Source organism: Rattus rattus, chromosome 3, assembly GCF_011064425.1.
Source record: "Rattus rattus isolate New Zealand chromosome 3, Rrattus_CSIRO_v1, whole genome shotgun sequence".
Lineage (NCBI taxonomy): Eukaryota > Metazoa > Chordata > Mammalia > Rodentia > Muridae > Rattus > Rattus rattus.
This window is the reverse complement of record NC_046156.1, coordinates 63,540,623-63,562,272: the sequence shown is the minus strand read 5'-3', so window position 1 is coordinate 63,562,272 and position 21,650 is coordinate 63,540,623. Positions and strand designations below refer to the sequence as shown.

Below are 21,650 nucleotides of genomic sequence, written 5' to 3'. Positions count from 1 at the left end.
TTCACCCCTCACTTTCTGCCCGCTGCCCCTCGAGTGGACTGCGTTCCCGCCTGCTTGGCAGGGGGAGGACGCGCGGTGGTGGCGGCGTCACATCCGGGCGGGTGAGTGAGTTCCGGTATTTCAGGGCGGAGCAGGCGGAAGTAGGGTGAAAAGCGGCTACAACGCCGAGCGGAGGAGGTAGGAACCTGATTTCCAGAAGCAGCTGGGTAGGCACCATGGCCGGGAGCACCACCATCGAGGCGGTAAAGCGCAAGATCCAGGTTCTGCAGCAGCAGGCTGATGATGCGGAGGAGAGGGCCGAGCGCCTCCAGCGGGAAGTGGAGGGAGAAAGGCGGGCCCGGGAGCAGGTAAGCACGGAGAGTCGGGGCGTAGCAGGGAAGGGATCAGCACTCTGCTGTGCTCAGCTCCATGGAGCCCTGGAAGCCCTGACTAGTCGTGGAGCCCGAAGGTTGGGTGGGACTCGATTACGATGGCCCGGTAAGCGGCTGCGGAGGAAACTAAGTGCTTGCGCGAGCAGGCTAGATAGACCCTGGAAAAAATCGAGCTCCGCGCGGCGCGGGCTGCCCTCTCCCTTTTTCCCCCAGCTCATTCATTCAGTCCCTCGGAGCCGGGCGCGGCCAGGGGAGGGGCTCAGCGGTCTTTCCCTCCCCCACTTCTCTGAGAAGGGTGGGGACCTTTTACTCTCGCTTGAGGTTTCCGGTCTGAGGGGTAGAAGTTAGTGAGTGCTTCTCTGGTCCGGGAGGGGGCCGAGCCTAACCTGTGAAAAATGAGGGTGGGAGGTGGGAACCGCCGGAAAGCCCCCGACCTGGCCTACTGGCAGCTTTTCCGCTCCCTCCTCCTACTCAGGAAATGAGCCAGCAGTTGGCTGAGAGGAAGCGGGGTTCCCTCCCTCACTGGCGGAGCTTAAGACCACAGCACCACCTCCCATCCTCGAGCTTGGGGACCTTTTATAACTAACTGGCATTCCCGCCCCTCACTTGTGAAGTGGGAGAGGAGATGGTACTCCCCCCGTTGTTAGCAAATGTCGGGGCCAGCAAACCTAGTAGGCCCTGCCCATCATGACCTGGAAGGCAGGAACTTCTGCCAGAAATGTGAGCAGTACAAATTTGACTTAGAACATTTCTCCTAAGCTGGCTGATAAGGGAGTGTATAGCAGAGAGTCAAATGCCACGCCAGTTTCAAGGTTCCTGACTGATTGGAACATTGGAGGATGGGAACAGATTAGTGTGTGGCACTGGTGATTTCGGGGGAAGCTGTTTTCTTAGCTATCCAGTGGGTTTTGTTCACCTGTGTTAGTGGTATGAATGGATTCCTGCTTAAGACCTAATGAAAAAGAACTCTTGTGGTTTACTGGCGTTCTTTATTGCTCTTGCTTTCTCTCTCTCTCTCTTTCTCTCTGTCTCTCTGCTGTTCATTTGAGGAGTAACGATATTTTTGAGGGGGCAAAAGGGGTAGGTGTGGAAAAGGAGAGCACAGTTCCCTTCCAAGTTAATGTTTAAACGTTATAAAAATTCTTTATAATGGGCATAGAGATGACAGAGCTTGTCTTCACATCACCCTAGGTGTCCGGTACGACTGTTTTGAGACAGGATGTCTCTTTGTATTCCCAACAATCCTCCTGCCTAAGCCTCCCAAGTGCTGGAATTACCTTGGGAATTACTGTAGGCTTGCTTGGCCACTCCTGGCATGCCTGTAACTTCTCCTTATCAAGTCTAGTGAGATTGCTGTAGAGATGAGGAAGTCTCCAGAAAAGAGTACAGTGGAAGGAATTAGCTGGGTGCAGCGGTGTTAGGCCGATGTCTAAGTGTAGGTACCCTGGAGTGGTTTTAGGGTATGTCTCTCTGTCCCAGAGTTTGGTCATTTTCCTTGCAGGTACATTTGGCATTCCTTTCTTCTGCGTGATGACTCTGAGATAAGCCACCTGAGTGTTTTCACATGTTCAGGGCTTACCAAATGTGCTTATTTCACAGAAGCCTCCTGAGGAAGTCCTCAGAATGGGGAAGTGGGGTGGTAGTTAAATATTGATGAAACTAGTATCTTCTTTGTGAGCTTTTGACTTTTTGCACTCTCGAACTTTGAGCCTCTACTGAAGAGTCAGAGGAGGAAGGGAGATGCTTGAGTCACCTCTTTCTTGTAGGGCTGCTGTGGAATGTGGGTTTTGTAGGCTCCTCCTGTCACACTACCTGGTGGAAATCCTATGTCGTATTAGTGGACTGTCATGTTCCACTCTGTATGGGCATCCAAGCTGCCTTTGTTAAACTAGACATGGCCAAAGCTGGGCGGCAAGTTCTGAGGGCAGCCAGGCCTTTTATAACATAGTTCCCCGGTTTACTTTCGGTTTTGAATTTCCTTTGTATTTGATAAGAGTGTTTTCTTGTTTTGGGTCTTAAGTGGTGCTGGGATCAGACCTAGGGCCTTATGCTAAGACAAACTTTCTCAACCTCTCAACTACACCCTGTCTTGTCTAAACTTCAACAGGTAACAGTGTAAAATTCAATGCGCTTATTGTTAGTGATAAAAAGATGCATGTATAACATGAGAACTTACCTGCACGGGCTGGCCCTTCAACTGTTGGACTCAAGTGAGCCTTCTGCATTGCCTCTGGAATAGTCTCCTCCCGTGTTCAGCTGCCGTGCCTGTGTCTCCACTGTGACCTTTCTTATTACTAATTTTATTCATATATGTGTGTGTGAGTGTCTGACCCCCTTGAGCTGGAGTTGCAGGTAGTTGTGGATGCACCTCCCACCCCCACCAGGCAAAGTGGGAGCCAAAGTCTACAAAGAGCAGCTCTACCTTCTGAGCCATCTCTCTGGCCCCATTGTCACCATTTTTTTTTTTTTTTTTTTTTTTTTTTTTTGGAGCTGGGGACCAACCCAGGGCCTTGCGCTTTTGCTAGTCAAGCGCTCTACCACTGAGCTAAATCCCCAACCCCCATTGTCACCATTTTTAAGTGAGTGGTTCATCTTACCCTTTAAAAACTAGTTCTCTCTCTCTCTCCACGTTCTCTATGGTATTTTTGACTTTTCCTTTTGTTGTGCTCCAAAACCGAAGTACCACCGAGGGAAGGAGAGTGGGCGTTGAACAGAAGTTCCTAACTTTGCTCCTAAATTCTTGGTCTGGGAAGGGGCCTAGGATGCTTGGGTGTGTGTGTCTGGTGGACACATGAGCACTGTGACCTCTCCTCCTGTTAGAGGTTTGGGTTGATTTGGCTACTGGTTGCCTTTCTCTGCCCCCTATTTTAGAGCACACTCCTCCAGGAGAGGCAAACAGCCCTTTGCTCTTAAGTGCCTCTGCCTAGACTCCACCTCTGTTGACTCTGGGGGGCGGATAGCTCCAATCCCCAGCCTCCCTCCCCCTTGGTAAAATTTCCTGAGGAAAGTTCCCTGGCCTGTGTGAACACAGTGGGTGTGCATGTGTGAACACAGGGCACAGCAGTCCTTTCTTCCCCACAGGCCTGGTTTCTCTAGTACTGTCTCTACTGTGAGTTACACCTGTGACTTCTATCTAAAAAGGGAAACCCCAGTGTGGCAGAATGCCAGATTTAGACTTCTCCCGTCTGTCCTTGGCCCTGCTCTGTCTCTACCAGCTTCCACGGCTCCTTGCATTAAGGGATGTGGTATGCTTTGGGCCTCTTTTCACATTAAAGAATTTATCATTGGGCTGGAGAGATGGCTCAGTGGTTAAGAGCACTGTCTGCTCTTCTAGAGGTCCTGAGTTCAACTCCCAGGAACCACATGGTGGCTCACAACCATCTGTAATGGGATTTGATGCCCTCTTTTGATGTGTCTGAAGACAGCTACAGTGTACTTATACACAATAAATAAATAAATCTTTAAAAAAAATTTATCATTGCGTATGCATATAATGTTAGCGTGTCAGCACATATGCCATAATGTTTGTATGTCAGCCAGCACACGTGCCATAATGTGTGCTGAGCACAGCTTTGTGAAGTCCATTCTCACCATTACATGGGTTCAGAGGGTCAAAGCCAGGCTGTCAGGCTTGCACAGATGGACAGCCCGCTGCAGCATTTAAACTAAACTTCCGCCATAGCCAAAGCTGCCATCAGCCATCTTTTAATGTGACCAAATGGCCGCTGCATTCCACCACTAGGATTTTTGCCTCCTGGACAATGGAGACTCCTGTTGCTGTTGGATGGAAGACCTCACTCTATCCTCTGAATTGTGGGGAGGTAGGCAGACCCTACTGGGCATTAGGTAAAATCTAGAATAATGGGGGAAAACAAAGTATAATGTATGTTTCTCAGAGTCAGGCTAGCCTGCCCCAGGACCTGGAGGGACCTGCTGACTTGGGTGCTCTGTGTAAGCTGTCTTCCTAGTCCTTTGGAGGAAGTATCAGATCTTGATTTTTTCAGCCTTTTGTTTCCTTGTAAAGAGAACTGCTCTGCTGTAGGGGAAGAAGTAGAACTTTCTGTCCTGAACCTTCCACCCTCTTGTCTGTCTGAAGCTTTTGCTGGGCCTCCTAAATCTTTGGTTCTTGTTTTAACACAGGGTTGCTCTCTCAGAAGAGCACCAAGATGTATTTTCTCTTCCTCTTTTCCCACCCTTGTGAAGAATTCAATTGTAAATGCCGTCTTGTAGGAGAAAGTGCTAGAGCCAGCTTGTTGCCATGGAAACTATACCCTGCCCCCATAGCCTGTTATCTTTTCCCAGTTTGGGTAACTAGGAGCTGGAAGGGGACTTAACATTTCATGTGCTTCCTGCAGATCTAGCTGCATTTTTCTCTTTAATTTTCCACCCTTAGGTTTATTGATTTTTGTGTGTGTGAATGTTTTGCCTGTGTGATGTATGTATGTGTACCACATATGTACCTGGTGCCCATGGAAGTCAGAAGAGGGCTTTGGAGTTTCTGAAATTGGAATTAGGGATGGTTGCAGATCACCGTGTGAGTGCTGGGAATCAAACCTGGGTTCTCTGTAAGAGTGACAAGTGCTGTTAATTGCTGAACCATCTCTCCAGCCCCTCAGGCTGCATTCTACACGTTTTTTTTGTTTTAGTCATGGAAAGGGGTAAGTACTCTCTGGTACTGCGAGTATATTGCAGCCCTGGTCTCATAGCCTGGCTTGCTCTGGACTGGTTGGCCTTGTTGGGTTTGTGAGGGTAAATCTGTGTTGTCCAACCAGACATCTGTTTTCATAGAAGAGACAGAACTAAAGAATGCTTGCCTTTGTGGTATTCTGAATGGTACAGTTAGGAACACAAATGCTTTCTTAGGAATTTCAATTTATGTAGACTTTTCAATCTTCTTTTCCTGTATCCTGGTCTCCTGCCTCCTTTCCCAATCTCTCCACTCTCCTGTGTTTGTATGTGGAAATTTTTGTTCCGATCCTGGTTGTTAGCAGGCATCTTACCCAGTTCTATCCCTCCCCGTAGGGCTGATGGCCCAGATTCTTCCGTTGCTCCCACCCACCCTTGACTGTTAAGAGGAATCCAGGGTAATAGAGTTCAGGCACAATCTGGGCTGGAGAGGAGAGCCAGAGCTCACCAGAAGCATCTGTACGTCAACATGTGCAGCAAAGAGCTTAAATTTGTTTTGTTTGCTTGTTTGTTTGTTTTTTTTTTAATTGAAACAGGGTCTCCCTGGGTAGCCCACATGGGCCTTGAGCTCATGGTCCCTATGTCTCTGTCCCCAGAGTGCTAGGATTGTGGCAGTGCACACTCCCATCTATGAGTACACTTTCCAGATTGACAGTGTAGTAGCTATGCCTTTTGTTCCTTTCCCGCTCATAGCCAGTGACTTACTTGGACTTGAACTGTGCTTTGCTGTACAGCAAGCCAGGGAAATTACTGTTAGGAATTGTACTGAAGTCCAGTGAAGCTTAGTCAGAGGTTGTTAGAGGAATAGAAAGGCAGTCAGCCAGCCAGAGGCGTGGTGGTAGGTGGAAGCTAGGTTTCTTGTTTGTTTTTATAATGTTACTGAAATGTACCATCCTTTGTTAAGGGAATGAGGGAACACTTTGAAGGGGTGGGGTGGGGGAAATATCCCAGTTCACTTTGTTTTAAGTGGGTGTGAATGACTGTGCACATGGAACAGAGTTGCGTGGCGGTCAGGACAGTATTGGGGACTAGTTCTCTCTGTCCACCCAGGGGTGGAGCTCAGGTCCTTGGCCTTTGAGGCATCTGGTAGCTTTGGCAGTTGAGCCATCTTTCCAGCACCCTTTCCCTTTCCTGTCTGGAAGGCACTAGTTGGTCATCTTCCTGGTGTGTGCAGGGAGGGGACCACAAGGTAAACAACTTAAACTGCAAATCAGATTATATATAGAGAGAAATACTATAAAATGACAGAAATACTAAATGTCAACTGTCCTGGTATATGTCTGTAGGCCCAACACTCAAGAGGACCTGGAGTTGGAAGCTAGAAGTAGTTTGTCATTGAAGAAGTCTGTGTCCTCTAGCTGCTTTTCTGAGACAGGATCTCACTGTGTAGACTAGGACTGACTAGACTGGCTTTTCAGACTCACAGAGGCCTACTTGCCTCCGCCATTGAAGATGTGTGTCATCACACCTGGGTTTGTTAGCTCTTCTAGGCTCTGGGATTTGCATTGAGTCCAGAAGAGAGAAGATGATGCTGTCTGGATAAGGAACTGAATTTAAAATGCTCTTCAGGGCTGAGGGTGTGTTTCAGTTGTTAGAGTGCTTGTCTGACATGCATAGCACAAACTGGTCATTGTGGTGCAGATCTGTAATCCCAACACTTAGGTAGACGTTCAGCCCAGCTTGGGCTACCTGAGATTACTTCACACGAACAACACATTTCATACGGAACAAAGGGGAGTTCTTAGATGGGGAAGAAGAAAATTGGTTAATCATCGCGTGTTAGATCTTTTAGCATTTAAGCCAAGACCGAATCTCTCGCTTACATGACTAGGTTCTTCATAGTAGTCTAGCCTTCTGTCACAGTTGGTTCTTTTCACCAAAAGGTGGTTCTTTTCCATTTCCCATTGATTTAAGGCTGAAGCTGAGGTGGCCTCCTTGAACCGCAGGATCCAGCTGGTTGAAGAGGAGCTGGACCGCGCCCAGGAGCGCCTTGCCACTGCTTTGCAGAAGCTGGAGGAAGCGGAGAAGGCTGCTGATGAGAGTGAGAGGTAGGTGAATTCCAAAAGAGTAGGCCGTGGGGCGGCGAGTGGAGCTGCCCTCGGTTACCTGGCCCGAGGTAGGTGTCCTGGGTTCCGTCCCTGGCACTGTAAACAATATAGTCGATGGTGGCTCTGACCTGGATTTTCCACTAGACCTGTCTGTTTTACTTGCGGTTTTTTTTTTGTTTGAGGCATGGTCTCATGTAACCCAGACTGGCTTTGAACTCTTAAGCATCCCGCCTCCACTTTTTAATCGCTGGGATTGTAGGCCTGTGCCACCGTATCCTGGTCTAGGCCTGCTTTTGTTTTTGCAGACTGAACACAGCATCTGCTTTCTATGCTAAGCACATCCTCTACCACTGGCTTATACTCCCAGGCCCTGAGACCTACTTTTTAAATGGTAGTGATTTTATATTGCTAGTATTTTTTGTACTGTGCAAATTGAACTGGGGCCTTGCATACATACATATATATCAGCCACCTGCTATATTGTGAAGTCCTATCCCTAACCCACAATTGATTGTTTTTTGTTTTTTTTTTAAAGATTTATTTATTTACTATATATAAGCACACTGTAGCTGTCTCCATATACACCAGAATAGGGCATCAGATCTCATTACAGATGGTTGTGAGCCACCATGTGGTTGCTGGGATTTGAACTCAGGATCTCTGGAAGAGCAGTCGGTGTTCTTAACCACTGAGCCATCTCTCCAGCCCCTGATTGTTTTATAAGAAGAAGTTTTCAATTAAATGGTACCGGTGCTCAGGTGCTATTGAATGTCCATTCTGGTGACTAAGAGGAATGGATTCAGAGGGTGTGGTTTTGAGTGTTTGCAATGGAGTTGAAACAGAATGTCATTTCTGTTCATTCTTTCATTCTGTTTGTGCAGAGGTATGAAGGTGATTGAAAACCGGGCTCTAAAAGATGAAGAAAAGATGGAGCTCCAGGAAATCCAGCTGAAGGAAGCAAAGCACATTGCAGAAGAGGCAGACAGGAAGTATGAAGAGGTGAGTCACCTCTGCAGTGCAGCCTCTGCAGGGGCAGTCCTGAGGGGATAGCTCCCTGGCTTGCTCGAGCTGGACTGGGGTCTTTTCTTCTAGGTGGCTCGTAAGTTGGTGATTATTGAAGGAGACTTGGAACGCACGGAGGAACGCGCCGAGCTGGCAGAGTCGTGAGTATTTTGTCTCCAGATCTTGTCAGCTCATCCTGCCTGCTTGGGCACTAACTCCGAGTAAACTAGCCTTCCTTCGACCTTGTTAAACAGGCCGGGAGGGTGGTGGTCCTCTAGTGCTTTTAGCCTCTAAGAATGGCTTTGGGCTTTCTCTTCCCTTTAGTAACAGGGAACAGGGCTTGCTTATTCTTGAGAAGATTCTCTAATGGGGGACATGGAAACTAATACGGCAAACAGCTGGTTGGAAGGTCCTGTCGGGTCCTTCCACCCGACAGGAAGAGGAGTCTCTTCCTCCTTGGCCTGTACCGATTGGAGACCTGGTCTCTGTTTTTAACACACTTTGCCAATCTGCCTGGGATCTTGAGAGCAAAGGCTTTAGAGAAATCACATGCTGCCCATTGGTACCAGCTTGGCCTTGTGTAACAAAGTCAGCATGGATAGTATCTGTGGTGCTTGCCTTGCGTTCCCCACCTCCTCCAGACATGACATATCACGACCATGGTGGTGTGCTCCTCCCATCCGTTTGTTGTTTTCACCCACCCCATACCCCATTTTGTGGCTTGTTTTCTTGCTCTTCCTTTTTTAACCTTTTCCCCACAACCTGGCTTGTGCCATTCCCGTGACTGTCACTAACAGCCGTTGCCGAGAGATGGATGAGCAGATCAGACTGATGGACCAGAACCTGAAGTGTCTGAGTGCTGCTGAAGAAAAGGTACTAACCTGAAGCCCGTGCACGGAGCCTCCGTGTGTGCGGCGCGGTCTCTTGCGTTTGGTTTTGTTTCGCAGCTGCCTCCCTCCACCGGTTGAGTTGTTGAGTGCGTTCTCATCTCTTCACGGAATGCTCCATCCTTCCTTTCCACTCACTTGGCCTCTCTCACCTCCTCCTTCCTAGTGCTTCTCTGCCTTTCCCCCAAGGGTCTCTGCCTCCCCTGGGTGATTGGGGGTTGTCGTTTGGGTTTGGCATCCGTCCCCACACCCACACCCACACCCAAGTGCAGTCGTAACTTTTCCCTGGTAGTGAGTGATTTCTCTCAAGTGTTCTTTCTTTACCAGAGCCAAACACTCCGAGCACAGGAGGGCCAGCTCCTGGTGTGCGAGCTCCATGGTAGAGGGAGGAGGGTCCATACCTGCTCAGGTTACCCAGAAACTTTTCCTCCCTGATATGCAGCCCCACTCTCTCTACACATAGGTTCAATTCACATCTGTGTGTCTCTCTCCTTTTTTTTTTATTTCTTCCTCTTTCCCCTTTCCTTTCCTGCGGTATTTAAAATGTTCACAGTAAGTGTTCTGAGCTGGAGGAGGAGCTGAAGAATGTCACCAACAACCTCAAGTCTCTTGAGGCTCAGGCGGAGAAGGTAGGGCTGGTTTGTGAAGACGTCAGGCTTTGGTGCTTGGGCCCAGCCCTGCCCTTAATGAAAGACACTTACCCATCCCGTATAATCCGGTGAAAAGCATTCTCTTCCTTCCCACCTTTGTCCGTCAGAGTGTAGTTTAGTGCTAATTCCTATGTATGCCCATTGCTTAGGCTTAAAGAACTCTGTGGTCTGCAGTGCCTGGAGTCGTGCTCCTTGAGCTGTTACTGCTGGGCTCAGAATCAGCATCAAAGGAGCATCAGAAGGGGCCAACAGTGCCAGCTTAGACCTTCCTGGTAGCAGTCAAGACAGATGATTGCCACTTACCGTCATGAGGGGATGCTTTGACTGTAGATTCCTGCCGGTTACGTTGGAGAAAGGGTTGACAGGAATAGGATCAGAATTTAAGTCTGTTAGCAAAGGCAAAAGAGGGTCCTGGTGGAGCTTACTCTGCAAGTTTTGTTTAGAAATGGTTGGGTCTTGGGACCCATTGTCAAAAACTGGTCCTTGCTTTTTAGCCCTGGACCAAATCAAGTCCAGGAGAATGTCTATGGCTTATGTAAGAATAATAATGGCTGTTGTCTGTGAGACAGTTTCTACTCTGAAATTTGTATTCTACTTTTCTTAACAGTACTCTCAAAAAGAAGACAAGTATGAAGAAGAAATAAAGATTCTTACTGATAAACTCAAGGAGGTGAGCTGAGGGGCTGACCCACATGGAAAGATAAATAAAGCATTAATATTCTATTTTTTTTTTTTTTTTTTTTTTTTTGGTTTTTTTCGAGCTGGGGACGAACCCAGGGCCTTGTGCTTCCTAGGCAAGCACTCTACCACTGAGCTAAATCCCCAACCCCAATATTCTATTATTAATCATGAGCCTTGTTGACTTTGGTTCTGAATGGCCCAGAGGCATGAGGGGAAAGTAACCACTTTCATTCTGCTTGTACTTCCTCAGGCGGAGACCCGGGCTGAGTTTGCTGAAAGATCGGTAGCCAAACTGGAAAAGACCATTGATGACTTGGAAGGTATGGAGCACATTGGGGAGCATGAGAGAGGAAGGCCTTGCCCGTTAATCTCGAGCCTTTGGTCTGCTCATCAGGGAATTGGTAGTGACTTGGTATATTGATGTGTCCTGTCCTGTATTCTAGCTAGGTAAAGCATGTCAGGAGTTTTAAATCTTTTCCTTTAGTGAGACTACTTATTTCTGGAATCTGCCGTCTTTCCTTTGAGAAGATGTAATGGCTGTATTTATCTCCAGTTTAGTAATCTTAAATATCTTAAATCTCGACTCTGAGTGGAAACGGAAGCCACGGCCACTTTGTGCATTATCATTCAGGCCGGGTGACACCTGCAGGAGACAGCACTCAATTCTCACAGCCTAGACCAACAGAACGAACAGTCAGGGCTTCTTGTTCTTGTAGTTTGGCGGCAGTGGCTGTCCACCTTAACAAAGAAGCAAGTTTTGCTCTGAGGACTTCCTTGACACGGTCTTGGTGACTGGTCTGGGGAGGTGGCCATAGAACCGTGAAGAGCGATCACCCTGAGTAGGCAGAGAAGAGTCACCACGGCTGTGTGCTTGGTCCCTTTTCTGTCTTCCTTAAGTGTTACCCCTGCTTCAGAACTGGGTGGGAGGAAGAGCTGTTCTTGGGTGCCTGGAGTAGCTGGCGTGTGTTCAGGTTCTCAGTTCTTGGCTCCAGTTGGCTTGAAGAGACATCAGGAAGTACTGTTGGCCATGGGGAAAATAGATTAGAAATGGCCAGTCATGGCTACCAGAATAGTTTTGTTTTGTTTTGTTTTTTCTTCCTGGTTTTAGACCTGTGGTCACATTTTTTCCTATTTTCTAATGACTCCTCTCTTCATCTGCTTCTGATACCTTTCACTTTACCCTCCATCACCCCTGTGGTTCCTGTGCCTGTCCAGATGAGCTCTATGCCCAGAAACTGAAGTACAAGGCCATTAGCGACGAGCTGGACCACGCCCTCAATGACATGACCTCTATGTAACTATCAGGCAGCAGAGTGGGGCTGGGGTCCTGGCGTGTGGGTGAGGGTGTGGCTGCGCAGAGTGTGCTTGGGTTTTGTCCTTGAATCTGCAGCCTCCACCCACTTGCAAACAAACGTTGGTGCTGGTTATCCATTTGGCAGAACCTGGAGAGGCTTTTAATCTTGATATAATTTATATTCTCTTATTCTCCCATCTAGTTCTAACAGGGTCTAATTATATAAGCCATATTGACCTGAGACTCCAAATTCTCCCAACTCAACCCTCAACCTCTAAGGTGATCGCCATGTGCCACTGTGGCCAGTTCTCCTTGGAACTTTTCACTTTGGTTTCTCAAAGCTAGGCATGGTGACACAGCACTGTAATCCTTGCTGTCTGGATGCTAAGGCAGAAGGGCTATGCAGGTTCAAGGCCAGTTAGCGCTGAATGGCAAGACAGTCTCAAAAGCAAAAGGAAACGGTCATGGTGGCGCTCACCTTTAATCCTGGCGTAGGCAGTCAGATCTCTACATAGTGAGTTCCAGGACTACCAGGGTTATGTGTAGAGATCCTGATTTGTGCCCTGATAGCAAAGTTAATGGGACATACCCGGGGTGAGAAGCAGCCAGTTTAAGAATTGAACTGAGTCCCAAAGCAAGCCAAGCAGTAAACAGCACCAAGAGTTTTGGGGGACTTTACCTGTGTGCTGTGGGCCTGGTTAGTGCTAACCTGCACCGTCTTCCTACTAACCCTGGGAGGAGAGTGTTGCAGCCTGTGTGTCTGGCGCTCTCTCCTGCGCTCTGTCGCCCTGTTCCCTTCTTCCTAAGCTGCTGCCTCAGTTGAGCCAGCCCTTCTCACCTCGAGTGTCCTTTCTCATACAGATAAACTGTCACCGTTTCTGCTCTGTTCTGGATCTACCCCCCTTTCCTTGGGGAACCCAACACCCCACTCGCTCTGGATTCCATTTGGGTCAGCCTGGCTGGTTCCCACAGCCTTAGGACTGGAGGGCCTGGGGCGGGGCACAAAGCAATTTACATATTTGCTTTCACCCCCATATTAAAATGTCAAGCTGCCAAAAGCATCGTGCCCTCCTGCATTTGTGTATTGACAAAGCTGTTGCTGCACAGACGAAGGAGCCCTGCCGGTGTGGAGTGGGGACAGCTGGATTAGGCTTCCCCTCTCTGACCTCTGTACGATCAAAGCTACTTTGTGTGTGTGTGTTTTTCTTTGTCACTTAAACTTGCTGATTAGAGTATTGTCAGAGTGACCAGTAAAGGCTCCTCATGGTAGGAAGTCTGGTGCTATTCCTCAAGTCTTACTTCATTACTTGGGAGTTCTTAACATAGTCTACCTGGGCATTTTCATTCTTTTAACCCCTCTCCCATACAGTAAGATCAGCAACCATTGAATTACCTCCTAATATACTCTGCCCTTTTGCCAAAGATTCAGATACTACATCCTCAGGTACATCCTTACAGTTGAGTAATTCTATCATCCTGGCTCACAGAAGAACGTGTAGCATGGTGGGTTGGATTCTTGACAGACGGGTGTTTCGTCTCCAAACTTTTCTCACTCACTTGAGGCTGCTGCTGTTTGTTCTGCTTTGCTCTATGGTGAGGTAGCAAGCGCGTGGTGAATGATGGGAAAAAGAACCAGTCGTGCATATTCCAAACAACATACACACGAGGGTAATGACTTACTATTAAATGTCTACTAGTGAGATTCTTGTTATATACTGTAGAATTCAATCTCAACACTTCACAGATAGATGTTCCAGTTTATACACAAGATAAATTTGGTATCACAGCTAAATACTGCATAGTATTTCAGTTTTCAGTATCCGGGGCTACAAATGTGGCACTGGGAGAGTGTCCACCCAAGGTACACAAGGCTCTGAGTTTGAAACCCAGTACCACAAAGAGAGAAAGGGAAGGTATAGCTACATAGAGAAGTTCTCTGCCAAGCCAGATTCCTTTGCCTACACATTCCTGCCACATACCCTTTGAGATTAAGGAGAGATTGGTTTACTTGGCAGGTCCTGGTGTTTTCTAGCTCTCCTGTCCTGATAGATAAGTGCAGCTGAGGAGCCTCCTTCACACAGGCTGCTCTGAGTCTACAGGGTAAGCCCTAGGTTGAAGCTGCTGTGTGAGCCGCAATTAGTAAAGTGTGAGGTGCTAATTGGGAGGGGAACTGGCTTCATGATGACCCCCCCAAAATGGAACTTTTGAGCTCTTTATCTTTTTGAGAGAGTTTGACACTACCCCCGGATATCCTGGAACTCAGTATATGCCCAGGCTGCCCTTCAGCTCACGGCAGTCCTGTCTCCGCCTCCCAAGGAGGTCTGTTCATTGTGTTTGGTTTGGTGATGCAGAATTCTGAACCCAGAGCCCTAAGCCTTCTAAGCAAGCGTTTACCACGGGGCTACATCACCAGCCCTAAGACTGGCTCTTGGTGATCAGCATGCAGTTTAGAGAGAGTCAGTGCTCAGTATTCTAGGTCCAGAAGAGCAGAGTGAAACACAAAGCTGGGGAAGACCACAGTAGCTGGGAGGTAGGGTTGGGGGCAGCACGGAGCTGAGATGCAGCTGGGAAGCTTTGTTCGTGTCACATACCTGCTGGAGATGCCACTGTAGTTTATGAACGAGTGTGTGCTACGAGAAGAACGACAGTTGATGTATCTAGGCATGGTGGGTAAGCCTGTACCCAGTACTCAAAAGACTGAGGAAGGAAGATCAAACGTTTAAGGCCACACTAAACTGCATAACAAGACCCTGGGTGTGGTGGTATATACCTTTAATCTCAGCAGATGGATCTCTGAGTCCGGTCTACATATCAAGTTCTGATAGTGAGATTCTTTTAAAACAACTTTAGCTGGATGGTACATGCCTTTATTCCCAGCACTTAGAAGGCAGAGGCAGGCAAACATGAGTTTGAGGCGAGCTTGGGCTACACAAACAGTCCCAGGACAGCCAGGGCTACATGAGACACTGCCCAAACAACAAAACATAAAACTTTTTTCCAATTTAAAAATAATACATCTGTGTGCCTGTATACGTTTATACTGGATTGAGAGCGTATTAGCAATGTGTGCTGGCCCCAAGTTGCAAATCATTGTGCTAGCATTGGTCTGCTCTCTTTGTTGTTTTCAATCCACTCTTGCTTTTAAGATGTTTTAAAGTTCACAAGATAAGCAGAGGCATGCACACACCTCTAACCAAGAGTATGCTGTACTTTGGGAAATACGAGGTTAGGTTGCAGATTTATCTGTTTAGTTTTCTGAGCCTAGGTCTCACTGTAGGAGACGCATGCAAAGCTGTGCCTGGTAAGATCACTCCTGACAACTGAGAGAGCAGAGGTAAAGTTAGGTGACTGGTTTTGAGTCTGAGAAAGTGATCGGGTTAAAGATGTAGGGAGGTAATGTTCTGGTTTGGGAAGCACGAGAAGCGTATGTCTGAGAAACTGAAAGGTGGGCAGGTGAGAGCAAGATCCTGAGGCTGCCAGAGGAGGAGCTGATAGAGATTTTGGAGTCCAAAGGCACTGCAGGTTGTTTCAAGTTATCCAAACATCTTAGGACCATAAAGATGCCAGTCACGTGGCACATGCCTTTAATCACAGCACTCGGGCGGAAGCCAGCCTGGTCTGTGTTGTTAGTTCCAGGACAGCCAGTGCTAGAGAGAGAGACCCTGTCTCAAAGAAAAAAGACCAACAAGTACAGATGTGAAAAAGTTAAAGAGAAAAGCTTAGTTGGGCAGAAGTCACGCGAACTTGTTTGGAGGGATAGAGGAGAGGGAATGACGCTCAGAGCTGAATGCTTCTTAGCCCCAGCAGACAGACTGAGAAGGAGGGGAAATGAGGAGGACTTGGGGGTGTGTTTGGAGCATTGGGCAGATACCCTGTTCAAGAGACAGGAGAGGCACTAATGAAAGAGGAAAAGCAGTAAAGACACTTTAAAGTGGCTATGCCAGTAGAATCTGGCCGCTGATGTCTGGCGTGACAGCCACTTATTTCTGTGGCTGTTAAACATGTCTTGTGGTGAGTCTAGAATTCAGTTTTATTTATTTTTAAAATGAATAAAGTTCGTTTAAATTTAAGAACCCTAGTGTAAGGGGCTGGGGATGTAGCTCAGTGGTTAGAGCGCTTGCCTAGGGAAGCGCAAGGCCCTGGGTTCGGTCCCCAGCTCGAAAAAGAAAAAAAAAAAAAAAAAAAAAGAACCCTAGTGTAATCCCATGACACTGTTGCTCAGAACAGTTACAAACATTGGATGTTAGGCGGGAGGTAGAACAGCAGAGTGAGGGTTTGAGCCCCTGCCTCAAAACAGAAAGTTAAAAGCAGTCAAAGGGACACACACACACACACACACACACACACACACACACACACACGTTGATTGCTTACCTACTGTGCACAGAGTTCTAGAATCAACCCCTAGCATCATTTGAAAAGCAAAGAGAATGAGCTAAGAACAATAGGAGATTGAGAAAAACAAAGATGTAGCTTCTCTTTTTCTTTCTCGTAGTTTTCACTTTCTCCCATTGGCAAGTCTCTTTCTACAAGAAAAGTGAGGGTACACCTAGACTGGTGTGAGGTTGGGTCTTTTCTCCCACACTCTGGTTTCACAGGAGCGCGCTTGTTTCTTGGTACCAACCATCAGAGCAAAGCACTTGGCTCCCTAAAGCCAACAGAGTGATGACTGAGTTTCTTTTTCCCTTGTTGCCATTGTTGAAACCTCCTTCCGTGAACACACTGTAGTTCCTTGGGTTCTTTTGTTTTTGTTCTGTCTTTAATTGTGTGAACACAGGCCCATGCGTATGCATATTTGCATATGGAGGTCAGAGGAGGACTTAAAGGGATTGGTTCCTCCCAGATATCCAACTCAGGTCACCAGGCTTGGCAGCAAGTGTCCATTGAACTTTTTTGCTGGCCCATCTTTGGATTCTTTGGTTGGGCGTGGCCAGAACAGAGCCAATGAGTCCCACTTTGCCCTATTTTGGTGCTATCAGAAACTAAGAGCTTTAAAAATGAAGTAAAAGTATCTGATCCAGACATTTTAGTCATTAGAAACAGTTACTTAGACGCTAAGTTCAAGCTCAGAAACGTTTCTAACAATGAGAGTTTAGGGAACGCTGCTGCCCTGGGATTGATTTTGTTAGGAAATAAAGTCTAAAAACAGGTGTGGGAATCAAAGCATTGCATATGGATGAGACATGGCTGTAGTAGCACAGTTTGAGTGGTGAGGGTGAGGGTGAGGTGAGAGTGCCTACTATTTGTCAAGAATGTCTCCTGAGTCAGGCGGGCCCAACATCTAGCCCCTAGGAGCTAATTTGACTACTCTTGTTCTGTCATGTGGGATAGGATAATTCTTTATTTTTTATTTGTAAAGTTTTATTTATTGATTTTATGTATATGAATGAGTACACTGTAGACTATCTTCAGACACACCAGGAGAGGGCATGAGATCTCATTGTAGATAGATGTACGCCACCATGTAGTTGCTGGGACTTGAACTCAGGACCTCTAGAAGAGCAGTCAGTGCTCCTAACCACTGGGCCATCTCTCCAGCCCAGTACAGGGTACTTTTTGCACACACAGAAGATTCTTCTGCACATTAGCATATTACTGTCCTCTGGCCAGTACATATCTGTAGAACCTTCTGGTCATTGACAGCTTATCTGTGGCCATAGAGGCATACATCTACAGTTAAAGCATTTGAAAGTAGAGGCAGGAGGATTCCGTAAGTTTGAAGCCAGCCCAAGACACATAACCTTTGGGAAAAGACCTCCTGAAGCATGCCTTTACAAATTCCCATGTCCTTCCTGGGAGAGGGGAGTGATGTGCCACTTACTAAGAACCACTGCTTATCTAAGTGTTTTGTCTCTGTGATCAGTCCCAGCAAGAGAGCAAGACCTAGCTTCAAAATGAGACTATGCCTCATGTTGAAACAGACTCTAAAACATAGGAGGTTTAACTTAAACTAGGAACTGAACCAAGTCCTGTAGAAGAGCATCCAGTGGTGTGGTGGCACACACCTTCGATCCCAGCACTGGGGAGGCAGCTCTAGGTGGAGTGGTACACACCTATCTAATTCCAGTTGGTTTTGGGGACTATAGCTACAAGATCAAGTTTGAGAAGAGCCAGTGAGCCAGTGCAACGGAACAAGATCCTGTCTCATTGGAATGTGGGTAGTCTAAAGTCTTCATACTTCATTTTCTCCTTAAGATGTGCTCTAAGTAGAAAGCCTAGATAAAGGCAGTGGACCCAAGCACCGATTAAATGTACACTTAGTAATGCTTTAGGTTATAAGAAAAAGACCTGGTAGCATGGAATTTTTATATCTAACAAGTCTAGCTACTGATGAGTAACCATGGCCTATGAATACTAGAGTATGTTAGATTTTCTTAAGATTGAAATACATAGTATATGTAGGACATCACATTTATGTTCAAAGCAAAGGAGAGATAAAATTTTCTTGCAAGCTCCAGCTTCCGCTACATCTCATTGGCCTAAATTGGAATGTGACCACCTTCGGCAAGGAGACAATATAATGTTCATTAAACCAACTGTATTTTATTATTTTATGGGGATGTTTTACTGTCTTTATGTTTGTATACCACATGCATGCCTAGTGCCTGCGGAGGCTAGAAGAAGTCATTTATTCCCTGGGAATGTAGTTAAAGGTGGTTATGAAGTGCCGTGTGGTGCTGGGAATTGAACCCAGGTCCTTTAGAAGAGCATCCAATGCTCTAAACCTCTGAACCACGTCTCTAAACCCCACAGTCGTCATAATTAGCTTATATTCTTTAAGTGCTAGGTATATTGCTGACTTGAGTAGGTTGAGTTTCTTATATAAAAGGGAACCTGACCATGAGTTGGGGAGAACTTGAGGATGCCTTTGTTATACTACACTATGTATGAAGTGTGAAAGTGAAGGATCGAGTGTGTGACGTAGTTATGCATAGTGTTCCCTTTGGGGTTTCCAAGGCTTCGTGGCTGAATGCCTCTTTCTAAGTCTGTATCTGCCATGTGATGGTCCCAGCCCAGGCATAGATGCTGTGAAGGAAGTGTGGGCTCACATTCAGAATGGTCCTACAGCTGAAATTCTTACTGTATTCCTTCTTGGTCTTTCCACCAAGTGCCTCACTCTTCCTGCCCTGGGTCCTCGTACTCTCCTGCCGAATGGTGCATGTTACATAGACCAGCTAGGTGAAAGACACGTTTGCCTCTGCCTTCTACTAACCTCCCCTTTTCTCTCTCTCCTCCTGTTTCTCCTGTCCTCTTCCCCTCTCTGTTGCTGCTGCAGAGCGTCTCTACAGCCAACTTGAGCGAAACCGCCTGCTTTCTAATGAGCTGAAGCTAACGCTGCATGGTCTTTGTGACTGACGGGCAGGGCTCCCTGATGCCCAGTAAACCCACACCACTGACCTGGACCCAGCCAAAAGCTGATTGCCTTTTAAAAAGTCACTGTTCGCCCTAAGCAAGTTGTTTTTTAATGAGGGCAGCTAGACTACTGTTGATTTCCTGGCAGCCCCCTTCAAGTTGCAATGGCTATTTCTATTCTAGATTGTGGGTGATGAAGACGGGGCCTGGGAGGTTTAGTGCGGAACTTGGAAACCGTTAGCTGCAGCCCTCTCACCTGTACACTGACTGTAGGGTTTGCTCACCTGCATGGTTATTTTCTAACAATAAAAACACTGACTTGACAAGATGTTGTAGCTGCTTCATCTGCAGGCCCAGGGATGGGCTCTTCTGACTGGGTGGAAACGGGGATGGGAAAGACGGGTGTGTGCTGTGAAAATGGCCTGATTTGCGCGTTTTCTTCCCTGAAGCTCTGTGGTTTACTTGCTAAGCAGGTGAATGCTTGGTGTCCCTCCACTGGCTTTCTTCCTGATAGTTTTCCTTCTTGCTGCTTTTGTGTTTAGTTGTAAGTCACTGTCTGGGTCAGCTCTGTTAATAACTCTGCTAAAATCTCAATGGGGTTCTACTTACAAGAATGCATCTGGGTAGTATTCCTGACTTAAACCTGAGGGCTCCTGTCCTCCCCACTTTGAAGAAAGTACCTACTGTAGGAGGATCTTGTGCTCTTTACCTGAGATTTTGATCTGTCCTTGTCTGCAGTGGTCTTACTCTACTGTAGCATTTCAAGTAGGTAATGACCTTCGGACAGAGCCAAAGAGTGGGTGGGTGCCTGGTGCTTTCTGCCGGATCCTCTGGAGACTGAAAGCTGAATACCTTTTGGTTGCCTGTGGGAGGGAGAGGAAATGATAGATAAGCCCAGTTCCCTCCCCCAGGTAGTAGAGAAAGTCCTTGGCTTCAATAGGCCAGAGGTCCCACCGAGCCCAGGGGTGTGGTAGCTGCCTCCTGTAACTTTTTTGCAACTGGAACTAGTCTCAGAATGGGGAGAACTTGGAACCTTGTATAACGCTCTTCTTTATTATTCCTACTAGATAAGCTGAAGTGCACCAAAGAGGAGCATCTCTGTACACAAAGGATGCTGGACCAGACCCTGCTGGACCTGAACGAGATGTAGACCTCCCCATCCCTGCCCTGCCCTGCGGCCGCTCCTCCCTCTGACCTTGACTCCGCCTGAGGCCAACCTCCCTGAAGCTGGCCTTGAAACTGAGGGCTGATCTTTTTAACTGAAGGCTGCTTTCCCTCCTGCCACCCCTCTTACCCCTCTTGTCTTTTTCACAAAACTGTGTCAGCCTCTTCCCAGAGTTCCAGCTGGAGGGCTGAACACCTTTGGGAACAATATTTAAGGGAATGTGAGCACAACGCAAAGTGTCCTCAATGCAGTTGTGATATGCACATTGTGATTACTTTTGGTCTTAGCAACCATTTTTAACATTCCAAGCACTTGTGCAGCTTGGAGCAGCACATCTTAGCCTAATGGATACCGTCTCGCCATGGAGGAGAAACACAGGAATGGGCCTGCCTTACTGAGAGCCAGCAGAGCCCAGGCAGACTCCACTGTGGGAGACCTCAGTGCTCTGTACCAAGTCTTAGCCAAACAACAGGGATTCTAGGAAGTTAGCCAAAAACAAAAACCATTCCGGTCTGTGAAGGTTTTCAGCTTTGATATCTTTGAACAACTTTACACTTATTTTTAGTTTTTACTTTTTCCATCCGATGTGACCAAATAGGACAGTGAGACATCTGAGACGCCCCCGCCTCCCAGGGCCTCGTGCATGTTAGGCCAGCATGCTACCGTTCAGCCCCAGCCCTGAGCCCAAACTTGTCTCAGCTCTACCCCTTTCCCAACTGCTCAGAAATGGATCATGCTGCCCCTTTGTGTTGTGGTGACCTCTTAGTGTTCACCTGCCCCCAAGGGAGACAGAGAAGGAAATTATGTTTGTGCCACTGATTTAGCCACATGAAAGTCATCTCATTGCTCTTTCCTGAAGCTGCTGTCTCTAAAGTGCCATCTCTTTGTGCTTTGTATCAGTCAGTGCTGGAGAAATCTTGAATAGCTTATGTTTAAAAAAAAAAAAAAAAGAACTTTTTAAATTTTATATTATTTTGAAATTGTGTTTGGGGGGTTGGGTTACCTTGGCCAGCCCACTGGCTGTGAGAATTCTTTGCAGTCTGTGGGCTAGTGGTGTGCTGATCTTTCAAGTGTCCCCACCCAATTGCCATGTTCAGGTGGTTTCTCCTCAGCCTGTTAGGTGGGCGCCCTGCAGATTCCTGGCTTGTTTGTACTCCTCCGACCGGAGAAAGAGAACCCTGTAGTGCAACTGTTTTGATACTGAATAGTGACAAGTGACATTTTGAATAAAGAACCAGTCCCTCCATGATTTGACCTACTTGACTTTATTAAATGAAATGCACTTTCTCCACAGGACTATACGGACCCCATTGACAGTCTTTGTGGTTGACAACAGACAGATTTAACATAGAGCACACAGAAAAATTACATGGGTTCAGAATCTGGCTGGGGTTTAGGAGGTAGTGCCCTTGGTAAGGTGATTACCCAAGCATGAGGACTTGAGTTAGGTCTCCAGCGCCCATATAAAGACGAAGCAGTGCACACCCATCTGTAGTCGCACGCAGCCCCAGTC

The 21,650-nt window shown here is 47.2% G+C and overlaps 1 protein-coding gene across 10 annotated transcripts; it reads left to right on the top strand.

Annotated features, from left to right (window-relative positions):
* Positions 1-110: 110 nt before the first annotated feature.
* Tpm3 (tropomyosin 3) lies at positions 111-21,386 on the top strand. Of its 10 annotated transcripts, none has more exons than XM_032897886.1 (9): positions 111-347; positions 6,972-7,105; positions 7,987-8,104; positions 8,198-8,268; positions 9,548-9,623; positions 10,252-10,314; positions 10,576-10,645; positions 11,541-11,619; positions 18,896-19,300. In XM_032897886.1, exons 1-9 carry the CDS (start codon positions 216-218, stop codon positions 18,915-18,917), a joined length of 765 nt encoding a protein of 254 aa, XP_032753777.1. In that variant the 5' UTR covers positions 111-215; the 3' UTR covers positions 18,918-19,300. The 10 variants fall into 10 exon arrangements, with proteins under 10 accessions (XP_032753777.1, XP_032753783.1, XP_032753785.1 ...); XM_032897892.1 differs by lacking the exon at positions 18,896-19,300 and adding an exon at positions 12,481-12,903 and having other exon boundaries at positions 112-347; XM_032897885.1 differs by lacking the exon at positions 9,548-9,623 and adding an exon at positions 8,905-8,980 and having other exon boundaries at positions 113-347.
* Positions 21,387-21,650: the final 264 nt, after the last annotated feature.

What these genes read in the sequence shown, in the direction of transcription:
- Tpm3 (XM_032897886.1), top strand. Translation starts at nt 216, where the DNA reads ATGGCCGGGAGCACCACCATCGAGGCGGTAAAGCGCAAGATCCAGGTT. An exon ending in AAAGGCGGGCCCGGGAGCAG is followed by an intron (nt 348 to 6,971) that starts GTAAGCACGGAG and finishes CATTGATTTAAG; the next exon opens with GCTGAAGCTGAGGTGGCCTC. An exon ending in TTACTGATAAACTCAAGGAG is followed by an intron (nt 10,315 to 10,575) that starts GTGAGCTGAGGG and finishes GTACTTCCTCAG; the next exon opens with GCGGAGACCCGGGCTGAGTT.